We start from the raw sequence: 18,791 nt of genomic DNA, 5'->3' as shown, positions 1-18,791 counted from the left end.
AGAGAGAGAATGGGGAAGCCTGGGGTGTGGATGATCCTCCACTCTGAATGAGAGAGTCCTCATCTGCAGTATTCAGCAGGCAGTGTGAAGAAAACACAAGCCCTCCCCTCCCTGGCTCTACCCCAAGATGAAACACAAACAAGGCTATTTTTACTTTCTATCCATGTCTGACGCAGCAGCATAGTGCAGAGCTGTCCGTCCCCAGTCATCTGTTTCATTAACGCTGGCTCCTGTGGTCACTAATGCTTTAATACAGTGGAAATGACAATTTGCAGCTGCGTAGTGCAACGGGGTCCTGAAAAACAAACAGCGATTATTGTTGCTGATGCTGTTTAGTACTACTGCACTTCACTCCGTCTAGCAGACTCATCACTGGCAGAAGCACTGGCTACAGAATTCTTGCTTCAGCTCTCAAGTGTGTGCGATCTGAGGAATGCAAAACCAAGTCTACAAAGGCAGGTGGCTTCTAGCAAGGCTAGCTACCGTGGTACTATCCTTTCTATTCCTAGTGTCTACTCCTGGGTTACATCTATGTTACTGACAATGGCTTGATTTCTCAGCCAGGAAGTGAAGACTTTCCCAAGCTGTCCCAGTTCCTTCTACAGAACATCCCTCTCACCCATGCACACTATGAACCCACTAATGAATGCAAACTGGATGATGAGGTCTCTAGATCATGTTCACACTTCACCTTCATTCATGTCCATTTCCCCTTAAGAGTACCCTTTCCAAACCGTTATACCACAGTCACCCTTTCTAGTCCAGAAAGCAGCTTCTTTGTCTGAGAAATATGAAGGAATTTATATTACTTATTTTTAGTTTCCAGTTACTCGACATTTTTTCTGGTGTAACTAGCCAATATCCCAGGAACAATAACCATATAGAATACTAAAAATATAGTAACATTAGCTCAGGAATTATTTCAGTTTTTAAGCACTTTTTTTCATTTTTCAGACAACTTGGGACTCTTTTACTCGTTGATTTTCTCCAGTCCAAAAGGAAGAATTATATGAAATTATATTTTACATACTGGATTGTTTCTATTTTAACTTTTTTGTGATTTTTTTTGAGACAGGGTTTCTCTGTATTGTTTTGGAGCCTGTCCTGGAACTCACTCTGTAGACCATGGCCTCGAACTCACAGAGATTCACCTGCCTCTGCTTCCCAAGTGCTGTCATTAAAGGTGTGCACCACCAACACCCGGATGCTTCTATTTTAATTAACTGGACTGAAAATGACTAGGCATCAACAGTCCCAACATGGCTTAAGGATAAAGAGAAAGCTAGATTCAGGAACACACGCCTACAATCCCAATACTGGGGAGGCTGAAATAGAAGGGTTGTGATTTCAAGGCCAGTTTCGATTTCATAGCAAGTCCCTGTCTCAAAACTAAATGCAAAGTCTATGGATGTCACTCAGTAGTAAACAATTTGCCTAGCACGTGCAATACTGTAGCTTTGATTGGTTCACAGCAACACACACATAACACAGGTACACACTCAGAGAGAGGAGGAGGAGACAAGACAGAAGAAAAGAGATGGAAGAGGTAGGAGGAAAAACAGGAAGGGGAGGGGAGGAGAGGCCAGGAGAAAGAGGGGGCAGGGGAGGGGAGAGAAGGGGAAGAGAGGAAAGGGGGGGGAAAGTGGGAAAAGAAGAGGAGGGGATGGGAGGGGAAGAAGAGAGGAGGGAAAAGGAGGGGAGGGGAAAGGAATGGGAGGGGAAAGGAATGGGAGGGGAAGGGAGGAGAGGAGAGAGGGAGGGAAGGAAAGAAGGAGAGGAGAGAGGAAGGGGAGGGCAAGTAGTTTTAGGTGGTTTTGTCATTGTATGAATAAAAGCTGTTTAAGACATATGGGACCACTAGAGTGTCAAGTGCCGAACAAAATGTTGGTTCTTTGTATATGACTCTGTGTGTGTGTGTGTGTGTGTGTGTGCTATCCAAGGGGTTATGGAAGTAAGAAAAGTTCTATGAACCAATGGTGGTTTGTGGTCATTTAACATTTCAAATATCTGGAAATTTATCTCAAGATGAAATGCCCAATATAAAAAGCAAATGCTGTAGATCTTCTGATAATATTTTTACATTTCTTATTTTTATTTGTGTGTCTGCATGTGTATCTCTGTAGAGGGAGTGGGGGAGTTCCAGAAGGCAGTATCAGATCCCCTGGAACTAGAGTTATAGGAAGTTATGAACTAGAAGACATTGGTGCTAGGAACTGAACTTCAGTCCTTTGCAAGAGTAGCATGTGTTCTTAATTCCTGAGCCATCTCTCAAGCCCATATTTTGAGTTTGGCGCACTGAAGTGGTCTATTCTGCTGTTTTTCTAAAACATATCCAGATAGGCAACTTTTTAAAAAGGAGAAGTTGAGAAAGCCCTTAGCTCATGGCCTGTCATCTTTGTTGGTGTTCCCCTACAAGGAGGGATTCCCTCTTGAGGATGGAATTGCCCCCAGTTGTCCCATAGTGACCATCTCAACAACAGGCCTGCTCAATGGACTATTCCCCACTCTCTTTAGGCCCCAGAGGCAGGTCAGCCTGAGTACATACCTCCCACATTTGTCCTTCCTGTGAAAATCTGCTCCACTGCTCTGCAAGAGTTTTATACATTCTACATTGCTGGAAAGACAGGGAAAACATAATTAGTATGGTCAGGGCTAATTACTAAGGTACCTCCAAGAAGAGGCATTTTCTGCAGAGTACGAGCTGGGATAAAATAATAGCCTAGGGTCTAAAATTCCACTAACAAGAAATAATCTGGACATATCCCAGGAACACTGAATTGTAAGGATTTAAAGTTCCTCTCTCAGAACTAATAAATCAATAATTGAAAGGGCTTCATGAAACATTTTCAACTCAATGACTAAGGAATTGAATGATTATTATATGATTAAGCCCTCCGATGACAGCCTCATCATTTATCCTAAAATTCTTTTTCAGAACCATGAGGAGTTTATGAAATCACTGCAGCCTAATGATTCCGTGTCACCTTTAAACAATGAAGCAAACTGGCTGAGAACTCCCTTTTATCTCAGCATAATAAATCCCCACAATAAGTGCTTTCAACTCCATACTCCTTAATGGAAAAAAGACAGCTGCATTTCCCTGTCTTTGCAACCCAGGTAAATAAATGTGCTGGACCAACACTGAAAATGATTTAACGGAGCACAGGGATCATTCCAAGCAGTTTTGTCATTCACAAGAGCAATAAATCACACAGCACAGAGAAAGGACCTACTGAAGTGAATTTTCCTGCTGAAAGGCATATAGCTAATATTCATTCTCTAGGCATTTCAAACATAAACCCAACATGGTGTGTTGTCACTTTCTGGGCAGGTCCAATATTCTTTAAAATGGAGGTTTAACATCCATCATCATTCTAAACGTGAAACTCTAAGAAGTGACTCAGAGTGTATTGTTTTATTGTAAGTTAAATAAGAAAAATGACCTCACTAATGATGAGCCTTTGAAGGGCTCTTTCCCATCCCATGCCTACCCTTCATAGCTCCCTTTCTCAGATAACTAGATGTAAGAGCCACAAAATGTATGGAGTTTTACAGGAACATTTGAATTAGTTCGGCACGCCACCTAATATTTAGCATCTATCTCTTCCTGAATGATGCATGGAAGAAAAGGATCAAAGGCAATGGGTGGGTTAGACCTGTGTGGTTCACAAGTCTCATCCTCTTTGAGGACTGGGGTAGGGGGAGGGGTCCCTTTTTTAAAATGCAATAACTCTGTATAATAGTTTATGACTCCAGAAGGGACCCATGTAAATAAGAAGCTTTACAGTTTTGTGGTTCATTCACCTCTGGTGAATAGGTAATGTCTTTGGTAACATACATGATAAATGGAGAATTCCTTGAGTACTGGGAAACTGATTAGAAACCAACACCTTCCCAACACAAGGTCATCCAAAAGACACTATGTGTGGTCAATACGTGGTCATATATCAACAATATATTGATCAGAGCTTTGATTTAACCATCAATTTGCTAAGAAAAAAGCTGATGAAAAAAGGCTCTTTGCTACAGGGGAAAGGGCAGGGAATAAATCACTCTTGCGCATCTTTAGGGTTTCCTTGACCTTTGTTTATATTTAGTCATCCTAAAAAATATCAAAGCTACTTTTTACTTATTACAAAAATGTCAAAATGAGCATAAATTGACTCCCTCCTTTACCCTCTTAATTGTTACCCATCAACTGACAACAAAGGGAGGGGGGATTTAAGAACAAAGTTCAAATTGATTTCTTTCAGTAGAAAACATGCCAGGTAGAAATCTTCATTGTGTAGTCTGACATCTTACAGCCTTGGGGGTGGGGGTGGGGGTGGGGTTGGAAGACAACAGCACAAGCCCTGTGCACTACACAGTACACAGGATGGACTATTCATTTTTCTTTGGAAGAACAAAATCTGAGTGATGTGGAAATGAAGCTAGTGACACTAGATACTTGGTTGAAGTGATTGGGACCTCATTTGCTAAGGAAATGGCATTTAGTTCACAGGCAGTGTATGTCAATTAAAATGTATGAAGTCATCAAGTCACGAAATAATGACCCCTCAGGAGTACTCACCCTCCTGCGGCAGCAGCATGTAGGCACGTTCTTCCAAACGTATCTGGGGTGTCTATTTCAAAGCCTGCAGACAGCACGTGCTCATTACTAAACAAGGACACTATGCTATACTTTTGTCCTAGTTAAACCACAAGAAACATTGCAGAGACAGAAAAAATCAGTTAGTAGGAAAACGAGAATGTGAGCAACTTTAGTAAGAAAGGGGTTGCCACAGAAATGAATGGCAACCGCTCAAGCCCCATGAAGTTAAGAAGGACTGATTTCTGCATTCAGTCCAAGGTGAGCCACAGCCCCGGTTCCAATCCCAGGATGGAAATTTACAAAACCAGTTTGAGATAAGTAGGGTAGTGGACAGGCAGACAGAACATATGAGAAACATGGAAGGAGAGGAGTAATCCTCCCAACCTTCCTGTGGTCTAAGATGTGGAAGCACGTTTTCATGCAGGGATTATTTTTAAGCATGCCAAAAGTAGTGAGAACACAGTCCACCATAGGTAAAGTACTTTGAGGAAGACGTACACCTCTGGGATAGCCAAAGACTAATTTATAAGCAATCTCCACCCTGTAGGCTTCTACCACTTTGGAAAGCCTGGGACTTCTTTAATAGATGGAGCCTGGCAGAAGCAGTGATAAGAAAGACCAGCAAAGCTCAGAGCAGAGACAATCTCTAGTTCCAGACAACCCCACATTAAAAATAGAAAAATTAAACCTGCTTGGAAGGGGATCTGCCTTGCTGATGTTTCAATGCCCATGGAATGGGATGATAACATGCTATTTTCTACCACTGAAATATTGAAGATTGGGCCATTTTCTTTTATCGAACAATATTAATGTTAAGTCATCAACTTAAGCCTCAAATATTTTTTCCTTCTATGACTAAGGTTCCCATATGTAAGCTCTGGCCATTACCCCCACACCCAATTCTGGACCTCTTTAAATCAGACAAGACTCTCATTCTAGGCAGCAACACCGGCATCCAAAAAGCTTTGACTTTGGGGACTGCCAGGAGCTGTGTCATGGAGGTAGGCTATGGACTACCTCGCCCTGTCAAGGGAAGGCAATGGCCAAGCACAGTCAGTCACTGAGACCAGATACCTAACGCCATTTGGCTCATGGACAGGACACATCAGGCCTGATTGCTGGCATGAATTTACTTACCGGTTGATAATAACTTCCTGCAGCAGTCAGAGTGAGCATTTAGGGCAGCTAAATGTAAGGGGAACATGCTATGGATTCCACACCTAAAGAGAAAAACAGCCACTCACAGTAAAAGATCCCAAGCCATGCAGAACAACCAACCTCTGCAAGTCCTCTGTTGAAAATGCTCATAAGGATCCATGAAGTAATTTTGTAACTTTTCCATTCAATAAACAATTGCACAACCATTTTCTGCCTTAAGATGACCTTCATTCTAACCCAATCAAAAGCCCATAACCATACAGATGTGTGCATATATACATATGTACATATGTATGTGTATTTATGCATGTATGTACATATGCATGCATGTACATTTACACATGTACATATGTATGTGCTTGTGTGTGCACATATGTACTCATGAACATGCATATATATGTACTTATGTGTATCTCTACAAATGCATGTGCATGCATATGTATGTACATGTGTATATATGCATATATTTGACAAAAGAATACAAAGAATTAAACATGTACTACCCTAACGTTTCAGCTTAGTGGTTAGACATCTCATTCACTCCTTCCTTCATTCACTCATTTTCTTACTCATTTACCTGTTCAACACTGCAAGTATAAGATACTATGGTATGTGCTAGATCTAAGAGTGTTAAGCAAGATAACCCTCAAGTGGGAAATTACCTCTTTTATTCCTTGACTCGATAAATATTTACTACTTACCTAATATGTACCTGTATTTTGTTAAGACCTAGTAGTGGCTGTTTACTAAAAATACAATTTTGATAAAAAGAACTGTTTACCTTTTATAGGCAAAAGTTCATCTTCATAATGGACTTTGCTGATGTACACTAACCACATCAACATTATCAGTCACAAAACACAGGAGCAAAAGCATATATCATGAACTTAGCCTGCTTTGCCTGACTTGAGAGCCCCTCCTCGGAGTGATGCTTGAAGGACAGACAGACCTCTGGCGCTGGTGTGTTTTCCTTTGGAGTCGGTGCTTCTCCTCTGAGCCCTTCCTCTCCACCTCTCTTTGCACAAGGACGCAAAGTCATATGCTGAATTCACTTCATAACAACCAGTGCCATCTGCGGTTTGCTATGTATTCGTAAACATCTCTTGTAACATCTCATTTTAATCAAACAATACAGTTTAGATTTTTAAAGTCCTCCGCACAGGCCCTGCAGCATTAAGTACCCAAGTTTATTCTCAGACACAAAGTGGTCCATTTTCAGATTTCACGCTTCATAAAGAAACACATATGATTTGAATCTGTTAAGCTCTCGTTTTAAACACTTTATTTTCCATCTCAAGAGCTAGTGTTTATTACGTGTGTGAATGTGCGAAAGTAGACACACAGCCACAGATGTTTCAGTCTTCGGTGTTTTTGCAAAATGCAAGTGTCGGCAATGAATCTTACTTTCTCCTCCCATGCCAGTTTCGGTTTGTTGGTATCTTGTACCATTTTCTGTTAGTTTTCCCTTCTATTTTTGGAGATTTCCAGCCCAGAGTATGCAATTGCTGGCATCCATCAAGAGATGCAATTTTCCAGTCTTCCAGGCAACAGCGTGTGGAGGAGGACGCTTGTAATCGCCTCTCTCATCACTTACCCTACCCACCCCCACTACAAGAGTCAGAAAGCAATTGCATCATTGACGGACTTGCTGTTCAAGGAAAGGAAGAGTCAGGAAAAGGTAGCAAAGGGTTCCTATTATTCTTACTATTTATAACATCCCCACTTGGTTTAATAGAAACATACTATTTTTAAAAGTGTATTATATATTATACATTAAAATGGAATTTAAAGCTAATGGAATTAGCATGTAACAATTTGATTTGTTTGGAGGGGTTAAGGCAAAAATACATAATTAAATATTTCTAGACTTTTAGAAGAGAATATAAAGAATGCATAGAACATATAACATACGTAGAATATTTTCTATGACATTTTCAAGTTTCTAAAGGAACATTCTGAATCAAGACTGCATTTCCTACAATTTTTTGAATGAACCTCATTTTTAAAATACATATATTCACATATGCATACATATATGTATATATACAAAATATATTTTATAAAGACAAATATATGTGTGTATATACACACAAATGTATAACTAACATATTTTATGAAATATATTTTATGGCATATAATTTACAGTTATATATCTGTACATATATATGCATATGTGTGTATATAAACAATATATTTTATAATGACAAAATATATTTTTCTATAAAACAACATGCATGAATTAGAATTAATTAAAGAAATAACATCAGTATCTATAAGAAACTAGATAAACAGAAAGCAATAGTGTAACAATTGCACAGTATATTCTATAAACCTCATTACCAATCTTTCCACTTTTATCACTTCCCACAATTCACCACAATCTACATTAACTATTTTCTTTTTCACTACTACTTAGAAAGATAAAAGAGATAAAACTGCTTTAATTTAGACTAGCAAAAATTCTGTTTATTACATTATTTTATTCTTCATTTAAGAAAGTCATCATTTTAGTGAATGGCTTGAAGGTATCTGCATAGACGCCATTATTACTGGCGTTTGAACTTGAATATGACATTGTTCAAACAAACTATGTATCAGGTAAAGCAAAGGAAAAGGGGGCAGAATTCAGACTCTCTGATTCATGTAGACAGGATTTAAACATTTGAAATAGAGCTACCCTTTTTTGCTATAAGACAGCTCACAAAGGAAGAACTTTGAAATCCTTGATAGGAAAATCTGGGGTTGGCTCTTATAGATGAGAAACCTCACTTTTACTTCAGGCATATATTAAAGAGCATTAAGAATAAAAATGCTAAATAACCTAAAGTTAACAATATATAAGTTACAGGAAAGAGGAGACCAATTCCAGTTAAATTGCTGCATTTATCTGGCAAGTCATAAAATTAATGGAAGCCATTTGTATTTAGGTATTTCTAATTTAGCAGTTAGCTGGCATGCCCTACTTAGCTATTCCAAAATAAATGAGGTCTGGAAGATGTTCTTGTGGCATGCTCTGGGAGGTGAAAGGGCTTTTGTACCAGAAGAATATTATAGTCTTTTCCAGTTTCCTTTTGGTATCAGGAGACAAAGTTGCTATAACCAATGTATTCCAGAACTTTCCCTTTACTCTTTGTGGTAAAGAACACTGCATTTAAGGCAATGGAGTCAGAAATTCTTGAGTTCTGGTTTTGCTACTTGCTAACTACTTAGTGTTTGGCAAGTATACAATGGCTCCATCATCAGGAACTTAAAGATAATTACAGTGTCTACATCACAGAGTGATTAGAAGGACTCAGTGGGCTAAGGCACACTAAGCACGGAACAAAAGCAGCTGATGCATGGTTACCCCGTGACTAGGTTAGTTTCGCGGGGAACTGGAGGCTGTCAAGTTATCATCAGGCTGTGCTCCTCAGGGTGAACCATGACCCACTCTCAACCTTCCCCTTGCTCAATCCTCATTCACAACCCTCCAAGCGTGCAGGCTTGGTTTAATTCGCCCACTCAGTGGACAGCACACATTTACTAACTTAGAATGGAATCATCTTATGATTATTTTACCTAAACTATTCTCAATTTTTTGGGCTTGTTTTTAGAGACAGGGTTTCTCTGTGGCTTTGGAGACTGTCCCTGGAACTAGCTCTTGTGGACCAGGCTGCTCTCAAACTCAGAGATCCGCCTGCCTCTGTCTCCCGAGTGCTGGGATTAAAGGTGTGCACCGCCACCACCTGGCTCTCAATTTTTTTTAAAAATCAGAACTTTTAAAGGGTTTTATCTGTGTCACCCTAGCTTCTGTTGCAGGTGTTTGGGTATAGCTGATAGCACTAAGAGCACTTCCTGCCATTTGCAGCCCACCAACACTTTCAGTGGTTTGAGTAGTATGAACACTATAACATGGCTACCAAGGCTTCTTGTGAGTGGCCATTGCCCAATCTATAGGGATTCTAGATTCACAGTGAACATCTTTGCACTCCTGAGAGCCAAGCTCTGTCCTGTTCCCTGAGTTTTGCCCACACAGGTCCCGCTGTTTGCCACTCCATCTTTCCCACGGCTTTACAATGTTTCTTAAACTCATTAAGGCACCCTCCAGGGCCACTGCAAACATGTTTGAGCTCTAAAAGGTCCTCAGGAGAATCTTTTCTTTTTAATAATACAATTATTATTAAAAAACAATACAAGCATATTAGGGTTCATGTGAATGACAATGTTTTCATCCTGTATAAATGTGACAAACCTCAGCGCTCACTTTTGACTTCAGATTACCTTGTACTGTGTGTCATAGTTTGGTTAAACATTGTCATAGGCCAATGGGGAGAAGCTACAGTTGCTCCTCTAGACATAAGCTGTGTCACAGACCAGGGAGGGATACTGAGACTGTCATCTGAACAAAAGATGGCATGACTAGAATAAGGGCCACTGCCCAGGATGCTGTGAGCCCATTGCCCCACCACACTGCTTACATGGCTGCAAGGCCTTCCTTCTTGCAATAGACACTGAAGCCTCAAGAGTCAGCACCCCATAGAGATGGTGACTTGACATTGCACAACCCGAGTCACTACAACACGTGCTACCAGACTAGCAATGGGCCACATGTTAGTACACTGGAGCTTCAGATCCAAATGACCAAGGACAGCTCACTAGCTCTGTGACCTTTTACGATGGGACTAACCACACAGCACTTACCCTATGGGAATGCTGTGATGGTTACATGTAACCCTTTAGAATGGTGCCTAGCCTAGGTAAGTACTTATGGGTGTTTGCTGCTACACTGATGCGAAGTTGTGTAGTTTACATGAATGTTGTTGTCTATGTGTACGTGTTTTATAGTTTTTAAAACATTTGCTGATACGGTAATTTCAAAAGCCCATGAAATTTGTAGTTAGGCTAATTGCTTATTGTTCAAGTAATAAAATGAAAGTAAGTCTCCACTGAGGATCTGAAGCTCTCTCACCACAATGACCTGGTTAACAGATGCTCATCTTAGTCTTGGTTGACTAACTTCTTCCTTCAAGCAAGTCCTGGTCTTATAAGACAGGATAACACATCCCTCACATGTGTTCTTGTATGCCAACGGCAGTGTTACTTGCTCTGGTAACATACTTAGTATGTAGAATGGTCATTGTTTATCTAATCTGGTCCCAAATAGATTGCATGTTTCTTGAGAACAGGGACCTATATAACCCCAGAACTAGGTGCAGTGGGTGACAACTAATATGCAGCTATAGCGTATCACAGTCAGTTATCTTAGTAACCATGGTTAACTAATTCTGCCATGATGGAGGCTGACTGGAGAACATCATCAGTGAGGTGGAGGGCTTGGCTAAAAATGGATTCCTTTCGTTTTTATTCAGAAGATGCACAGCTAACACTGTTTGCCAGCATTTCCCTCCTCTGTATGTTCTCAGCCTCATCCTCAGCCTACGACCTCATCTTTTCTTCCCGGGACACTTGGAAGAGGCTGCCAAGTGTGTGCAGTCTGGATGGCCTCCAGTCTGTCTGGGTGGCTATCAGAGGATCTCTCTTACACACAAATGGGACTATTAGACAAACCCCACACCCATTTATAATCCTAACAGCTTCCGAATGCCTCCAAATAGAATCCAGTTCCTGGCAGGACATAAGAGATCCTTCTAGATGCTTCTTCCTCTTCCCCACCTCATTTCTCCTGACCTCCCCACAAGTCAGGCCACTCAGGCCCAGGGCTTCGTTTCAAAATGTCCATATGTCTGTGTCCTTGTAGTGGTAATCCCTTCTTCATACTTCTGCCTTTCTTTCAGCTCCCAACTCTATCCAAATGTCTATCCATTTGTTCTTCTGCTAGAACACCAGGTCTTCTGGGAGATCCAGAGCTAAAAGCCGGCTGTGAAGGTCCACGGTAACAGACACAAGCCTGCAACCGTTCACTCCTGCATGACCTCCACCATCAGGCCAGCAACCCAGGAGGTTAGTGAAGTCTAATTCAACCCAAGAATTAAAGAAGGTTAAAGCACTGCAACTGCAAAGCTATGTATTCCCTAAAATGCACTTGAAAATGCCTGGCCTCCGGTGAATTTGATAGAGAACGTGTATCCACCATGGATACCCTAAACCACTCAATTTTGTTTTTTTCTCTAGCAAGATTTCCAATTATATTACACACATTTGATGAACACGGAATTCCTAATATATGCTTTCCCTCCTAAAAATTCACTTATGGCTACCTACCCATAGCCTCTATGATCAAGGCAAACCTCTGCATTTAAAAATTTACTTATGGCTACCCATAGCCTCTATGATCAAGGCAAACCTCTGCATTTAAGTGTTTAAGGCACCCTTTAATTTGTCTCCATTACATATTATTGGGTAATAAAATAACAGTTAACATTTATTGATAGCTTCTATATGTTGGGCACTGTTCAGAGAGCTTTTCATAAAGATTATTACTTTAATAACATTTTCTGGTGTATTTAAATAGCTTGCATTCATTCAGACCTTACCAGAGAGCTTTCCTAGTAATTAAGCCATTTAATCTTCCTAACGAACTTATAGACAGGTACCCGTATTATTTCTATGTGTCGAAGCACAGAGGGATTGAGCAACAGGCTCAAAATCACACAGTTCTAAAGAGAAGCAGGCAGAAGAAGAGCCCAGGCTAGCCCAGAAAAGCACAAGAGTATGCCTCTCCCTCTCCTCCTCCGGTGGGCCACAGCCATCTGCTCTCAGATCCTCCTCCATCCCCCACCCCCACTCTCACCCCCAGGTTTGCCCAAAGCTCATCTTCGGCTTGAAGCCTCTTCAAAACCCTCCACAGCATTTTCTCTTTCCTGTCAACTTTGACAACACAGACACCCAAGCATTTTGCCTCGGAAGTCCTGTTTTCCTTTAGAACTCTGTTTTACCGTCTGGGTGCTAAGTGAGACTTGAGACCAGCAAGATTATCTCCTTGATGACGCCAGGCAGGTAACTGTTCATGAAGCCCCTATGAACTCAGCCCTATACCCCAGAGAAATGCTTTGGATAATTTTGTGGAATTAAGAGCACAATGAAGTCAGACCCTCATGCTTCCCCTTGTGGCAGACAGACTCAATTGTACCCTGCGACTCTATTTTTAAAACTGAGCAAAAATCTTTGAATGAATTTGAATTTCCCGTTACGTTTCCTGTTGAACGGGGGGCGCTGAAAAAAGGGACACTAGAAAGCAGAGCGCAAAGTGAAGCCGAGCTTCCCTCAGCTAAAGCCAGCCCAACAGGCTTCGTTCTGAGGCACCTGAAACAAACTGGCTCCCTCCTGGCTCGGCCATTAAAGTCCCTTACTTGACTTCAGATGCAATCTGTGCTTAGCGTAAGGCCCAGATCCACCTTCCCCTGGATAAACGGGAGCCCTCCACCGCACGGCACGGCAGCCTCCCTTGGCAGCATTCCCACATGTGGCAGTCAGCTCACTGCGCTTTCCCAGGAACCTACTTGGCTGCATCAGCTCCACTAGTTATTAAGGTGTTAATCAGAAGCTCGTGACCATATCTTGCAGCCACGTGGAGGGGAGTGTTGCCATCCTTATCCACACAGTCGATTTCGCCTCCTGAAAAAGATTGTAATACCGCATCATGCAAAGCATCAGGCTGATTTAGGTACCACATCCTGCCAGCCACTTGGGAACACCGAACAGTGATTTCCTTTTCACTTCAGTGTGCGACTTTGTTCTATAGTATAAAAATGACTGTTATGGGGATGAGTCACCAGTTAAGGCTGTAGCAATGTCATCTCTGCTGAAATAGAAGTTCATTAGAAATGCTTTTGAAAGATCTATATTGTCTCAAGACCTAAAACCTTACAACAACCATATTCTGGCTCAATCAACTTCCATAAAATACAATTCTGAAGACTTATGGGAATGACCTTATATAAGCCTAACGGGATAGAACCTTCAGAGAAAGATTTGTATAGTGTGGTGACCTAGCTTAAAATATGGATGAGTAAAATGCAAAAAAGCTTGGATTGAAAGTCGAAAATGCCTATATTAATAAAAATGTCACATAGGTATCTGTCCTTTCACATAACACTTTCATTCTATCTCATTTATTTTGCTTTGTTTTCCTCCAATTGTTTATTTCTGTCAATGAGTGTACGTACACATATAATGGGTCTATTTGCTTATGTAAAAATCATTTAAAAATTAATAAGATAGTGTGGCATTTTACTTGCATATGTGTTTCCCCTAAGATCAAAATATTCTCACATACAAAGGCATCATCTTATCTTATTGAAGAAAATTAACATTGGTATAATTCCATGCAATATACAGTAAGGATGGCACTGTCTTTAACTAGCTTCCACAATTGTTTACCTGTTTAAGTCTGAAATCCAAAGATTCTGACAGCATCCCTTTCATGATTCCTTCTGCATTTTATTTATTCAAAACCCCACATGCTGTTAATATGTTTGGAAACCACGCCAAGTCATGTAGAATGTCTGACATCCAGGACTTGTCTGGAGGTTTCCTCATCAGAGTCACACTAAACGTGTTGGCAAGACTACTTCCCATGGCACAGCCCCCCATGCATGCAGGCTGCATTATTCTGCTGCGTGGCCATGCAATGCCGCATTATGTGCCACAGACACAAGGCCCCAGTATGGAATGCTGTTGTTGGTGACAGCATAACAGGACGAGCATTTAATGGTACTGAACTATTAATTCTTTAAAAACAGCTACAATGGGGTTTCCTGTTTTATGTCTTTTACTTCAGTAAAAAAGATGCTTGAGTACTCAAGATGGCACCTGCCAACACATCCTATGGGAACTATACCCTTTATAATTAGCAAGCATCTTTTAACACTGTGAGAATACTCACTGTAATATGCCATCTCCAAAAAAGCTGTTCCATAATGATCTCTGCCACACAGGGGACACTTTATGCAAAAGCTACCTAACCACTATGCACTTGTACACTTGCTTTGATATACAGTTGATACATTAGATTCTCTTTTAAATTCTTAACTAGATTCAATTTAGTGTGTTTTACTCATATGTAAAATATTTATACTTCACAAATCAAAATTATATTTTTAAAAACCCCATGCGTAGGAGATACCTCAGTTGGCATAGTGGTTGCCATGCAAGCATGAAGCCCTGTATTGGTTCCCAGAACCTAAGCAAAAAGCTGGACACAGTGGCACACACTTGCAATCACAGCCAGCATGAGTGAGACAGGGGCAGGAAGAACCCCAGGGCTCCCTGGCCAGCCACCAAGCCTAGTTAGCAAGCTCCGGGTCCCAGTGGAGACCCTGTCTCAAAAGAACAAGGTGGATGGCCCCTCAGGAATGACACTTGAGGGTAATTTGTTGCCTCCACATGTGCAGGCATGCATTCACACATAGATAGACAGACAGACAGACAGACAGACACACATGCATGCACGTATGCACTCACTCACTTCTCTTCCTATTCCCCCATTCCATTCTTACAGACTTCCTGCTGGAAATCGTTTTCATTAGTTCTAGCTTATGCTTCTTGTTTCTCTGACTGTGTCTTCACTGACTACATCCTGGAACTCAAAGTAAGTGGTCACTTCTTTGAGGACAGCCTTATTATGCAGCTGTGTTGTTCCTCCTGCATGGATGAGCTGGCTTTGCAGACTCATATCCTATGGACTAGGCTGTAAATAACATTTTGCTATTACCAGTGAAGAATCTCATTTGCATGTATACTTCTTGTATTTGCTATTTGCAGATTCAGAGTAATTTTCATAGAAGGGTACTTTCTAGTTTAAAAGCAAATGAGCGTGTGTTTTTGCTGGGTTTTGCCAACTCGCTCTCTGTGGGGCTGTGTAACATGCATGCTAACCGGCGCTGTGAGAATGTGCCTCTTCTCTAGTCTCATCAAGCTTTGGAGAATCTGTCATCTGATGACTGAGAACCAGCATCCCAGTGGGGTTTTCATTTGCATTTATCCTATTATGAAGGAAACTGAGCATCATCTCCTGTATCAAGGGACATTTGTTTACTTAACCCTAAGGAAGCATTTCTCAGGACTGTTGCCCATTGTTCTAAATTTGTGTGTCTGCATGAGGTCTTTTATTTCTTGATTTTCAAGAGCTTTTCAGACTCTGGGTGATTGTGTACTTATCAGTAATATATGCTATAAATATTTTCCTTTTAGTCTTCCTTTGCCTTTATTCGTGGTGTCTTTATTCTGTTACAAATATAACAGATAAGCCTTTTCCCTTATCGTATTGGGGTGGCAAATACAGAAGCTCTCTGTACACTCTGGTAACAAAGAAATTAACCCATTGTGGACTACACTGGAAAAATGTGTCAGGTTGAGTTCGCTGGCCCATTGGGAGTTTATTTTAGTGGCTGTGATGCAAGTTGTCTGGCTAAATAAATGTCCCCTAAGGCCTGAAAGAAATAGCCTGAGGAAGAGCCTCAAACAGTTCATAAGGACAAAGTAGATTAGTGGTTGCCAGGCTCTGGGGAGGATAATGAGAGTGACTTCTGATGAGAACAAGGATCCTTTAGGGATGATCAGGACCTTCCTCAGTTACACAGTAGTGACAGTTGTGTGGTCTTGAGAAAGCACTCAAGCCCACTCAGCTGTATAAGCCTTAGATCTTGATTTAAAGGTAAATCCTAATGGATATGGTGATTCATGCTGTAAATCCCAGGACTTGGGAGGCTGTGGTAGAAGGATGGTGAGTTAAAGCTATCCTGGGCTACATAGTGAGCTTGAGACTGGCCCAAGCCACAGAACAAGACCTCATTTCAAAAAAAGAAAAGAAAAAGAAAATTTTAAGGCCAGAAGCAAGGTATAGAAAATTAAAGGTATAGAAAAGTAGGGGGAGATAGCATGGGAGAATAAATCATAGTGGATGTTTATGTTTACATAAACAAATATACTCTTTAACAACACTTAAAAAGTAAATACCCAGTGTATTATAGCAAAATAAATTATTCTGAGGTTGTAGCTTTTTGTTATCCTATTCAGAAATAATCTCTGCATCATTGTGGAAATCTGTACATTCTGGAGCTTTTGAACCATGCTGGCAGATGACAGGTGTAGAGTATTGAGCTATTGCATCATGCTGGCAGATGACAGTTATAGAGTATTGAACTATCAGATCATGCTGGCAGATGACAGGTGTAGAGTAGACCTCAGTGAATGACTATGCCTTACCAAATAGTCACCCTCACTCTCCAGTACTATAAAAAACAAAATCAAAATCCACCAGTTAACAAGGTCCCATAACCTTTGACCTTATTTCATTGTGATTTTCATTTGTTAATATATTCGTATTGTGACAAGATACACTAGCATTATAATATCTAGTATACACTCCTCAACTATATGCATGTCTGTATTTGCCAAAATAAGAAATGTAAATATATGAATGAATGGTTTTAATCAAGCTATGAAGATATACTTGTTCTAAACAATTATTGTTGATGAAGATGATCAAATGAAATAAAAAAGAGAGAAATCATCCATAAATGAATTGCTTATCCAAGACAGTATTAGTATTCTGGAGTGTCCCCTTCCAGTTTTGTATGTGTATGTGAGCATTTGTGTATTCATGTGAGCATTTGCATGTGCATGTGTACATTTGCGTGTGCATTCTCATGTATATACATCTGAGCATATCTGTGTGCATTTGTATATATTTGTGTATACATATGTGTAAACACCCATGCACATGAGTGTGTATTTGCATGCATGGATTATATGTAGATTTTTTTTACCATGACCGAGCTCATATAGTGTAGAAATGTTTGTATCTTGCTTTCTCCCTTAATGCTACATTACAAAATCTTCCATGTGTTATTTTTTCACTAATATAACTGCAAATGGCTATATAATATCTGCAATTTGGAGCATTTACTTACATTTACTTAAGAACTGCTGGGTTAAAATTCTGCATCTTTTTTAGCCGGGCGGTGGTGGCGCACGCCTTTAATCCCAGCACTTGGGAGGCAGAGGCAGGCGGATCTCTGAGTTCGAGGCCGGGCTGGACCGATAGCCTCCTAAACAATACAGAGAAACCCTGTCTCGTAAAAACCAAAAAAAAAAAAATTCTGCATCTTTTTAAGGATCTGGACAAGCAGCAGAAAAGCAGCTTTTGAGAGAGGCTGTGACTGTTTACATCCTTGTGATGTGTTCTCAGGCATTACCTCAGAGTTTTCCAGGATCTGGGAAGAACCTGAACTTCCAGGCCAGGATCCTGTGTCTTATGATAAACCATTTCAAATCCCCCAATATCTGCACATCCCTCCACTCCAATGAACAATGAAACCCACTTTTGCTCATCCTAATCAATACACCACGAGGTGGTTCTTTTTTTCAGGAAGTAGTATTTTTAACTGGACAAATACATTATTAAAGTATGTCAGATGACAATCTTTGCAATAAAAAGTATGTGGCCCTGCTGAAAGAGGCGAAAGCTTCAAAACCCGTGCTCATCACAGACAGATCTGAGGTGCCTCCCTCTGTCTAAGAGACTTTTGTGTCTAGATCATAACTTGAAGACTCAACCTGCTGCCGGCAAGTCTGCACATGTGCAGCTGACAACATAGTTGCCTTTGACCATGGTGGAGAAATATCACTGGCAGCCTGACTTCAAACACTGATCTTTACTCAGATCTGTGTCCTTCTGGTATGACATTCATTTTTAGAATGAGTTATTCAAAGAAATACTCTATGACCATGCTTATAAAAGTAGTAATTGGGTATCTTTCTATACATAAATAGGAAATTCCAAAACATTTACCGAATTACCAATAGAAGTTCTGATTAGAGAGGTCCTTCAATGATTTCGTTTTAGTTTGCAGTGAGTATATGGTTGTTTTACAATAATAAAAATGATAAAGCTAATTATTGTGATCATCTAGGGAGTAGAGAGGTATCTCACTATGATCTGATTAGTTTATATTTAGATTATTTCATTTTTATGACCTGATTGTGTTTTTGGCAGCCATTTGGTCACCATGATTACCCCGCATAGTTTGGGCGTATGTATCTGTCTAAGGACATGAGGTGTGGTCTACCCAAAGGGGTCAACCAGGGAACTGGTCTAAGA

General features: G+C 40.5%; 1 protein-coding gene across 9 annotated transcripts in view; it reads right to left on the bottom strand.

The window, feature by feature from the left end:
- The window catches only part of Ankrd44 (ankyrin repeat domain 44), a 264,217-nt gene that overhangs the window by 72,517 nt on the left and 172,909 nt on the right, over positions 1-18,791 (bottom strand). For 5 of the 9 annotated variants that reach the window (XM_040753614.1, XM_040753617.1, XM_040753618.1 and 2 more), the window contains exons 10-14: positions 13,189-13,303; positions 5,729-5,811; positions 4,571-4,688; positions 2,546-2,614; positions 155-295 (exon numbers count right to left, since the gene is read on the bottom strand). In XM_040753614.1, coding sequence (XP_040609548.1) covers positions 155-295; positions 2,546-2,614; positions 4,571-4,688; positions 5,729-5,811; positions 13,189-13,303 — 526 coding nt within the window. The remainder of the gene's footprint in view (positions 1-154; positions 296-2,545; positions 2,615-4,570; positions 4,689-5,728; positions 5,812-13,188; positions 13,304-18,791) is intronic. The other 4 variants (XM_021233476.2, XM_021233477.2, XM_040753619.1 and 1 more) reach the window with 1 other exon arrangement.

The sequence above is a fragment of the Mesocricetus auratus genome, unplaced genomic scaffold (assembly GCF_017639785.1).
Source record: "Mesocricetus auratus isolate SY011 unplaced genomic scaffold, BCM_Maur_2.0 Super-Scaffold_100010, whole genome shotgun sequence".
Lineage (NCBI taxonomy): Eukaryota > Metazoa > Chordata > Mammalia > Rodentia > Cricetidae > Mesocricetus > Mesocricetus auratus.
The sequence above is the reverse complement of the archived record's forward strand: the minus strand, read 5'-3'. Positions and strand labels throughout refer to the sequence as shown.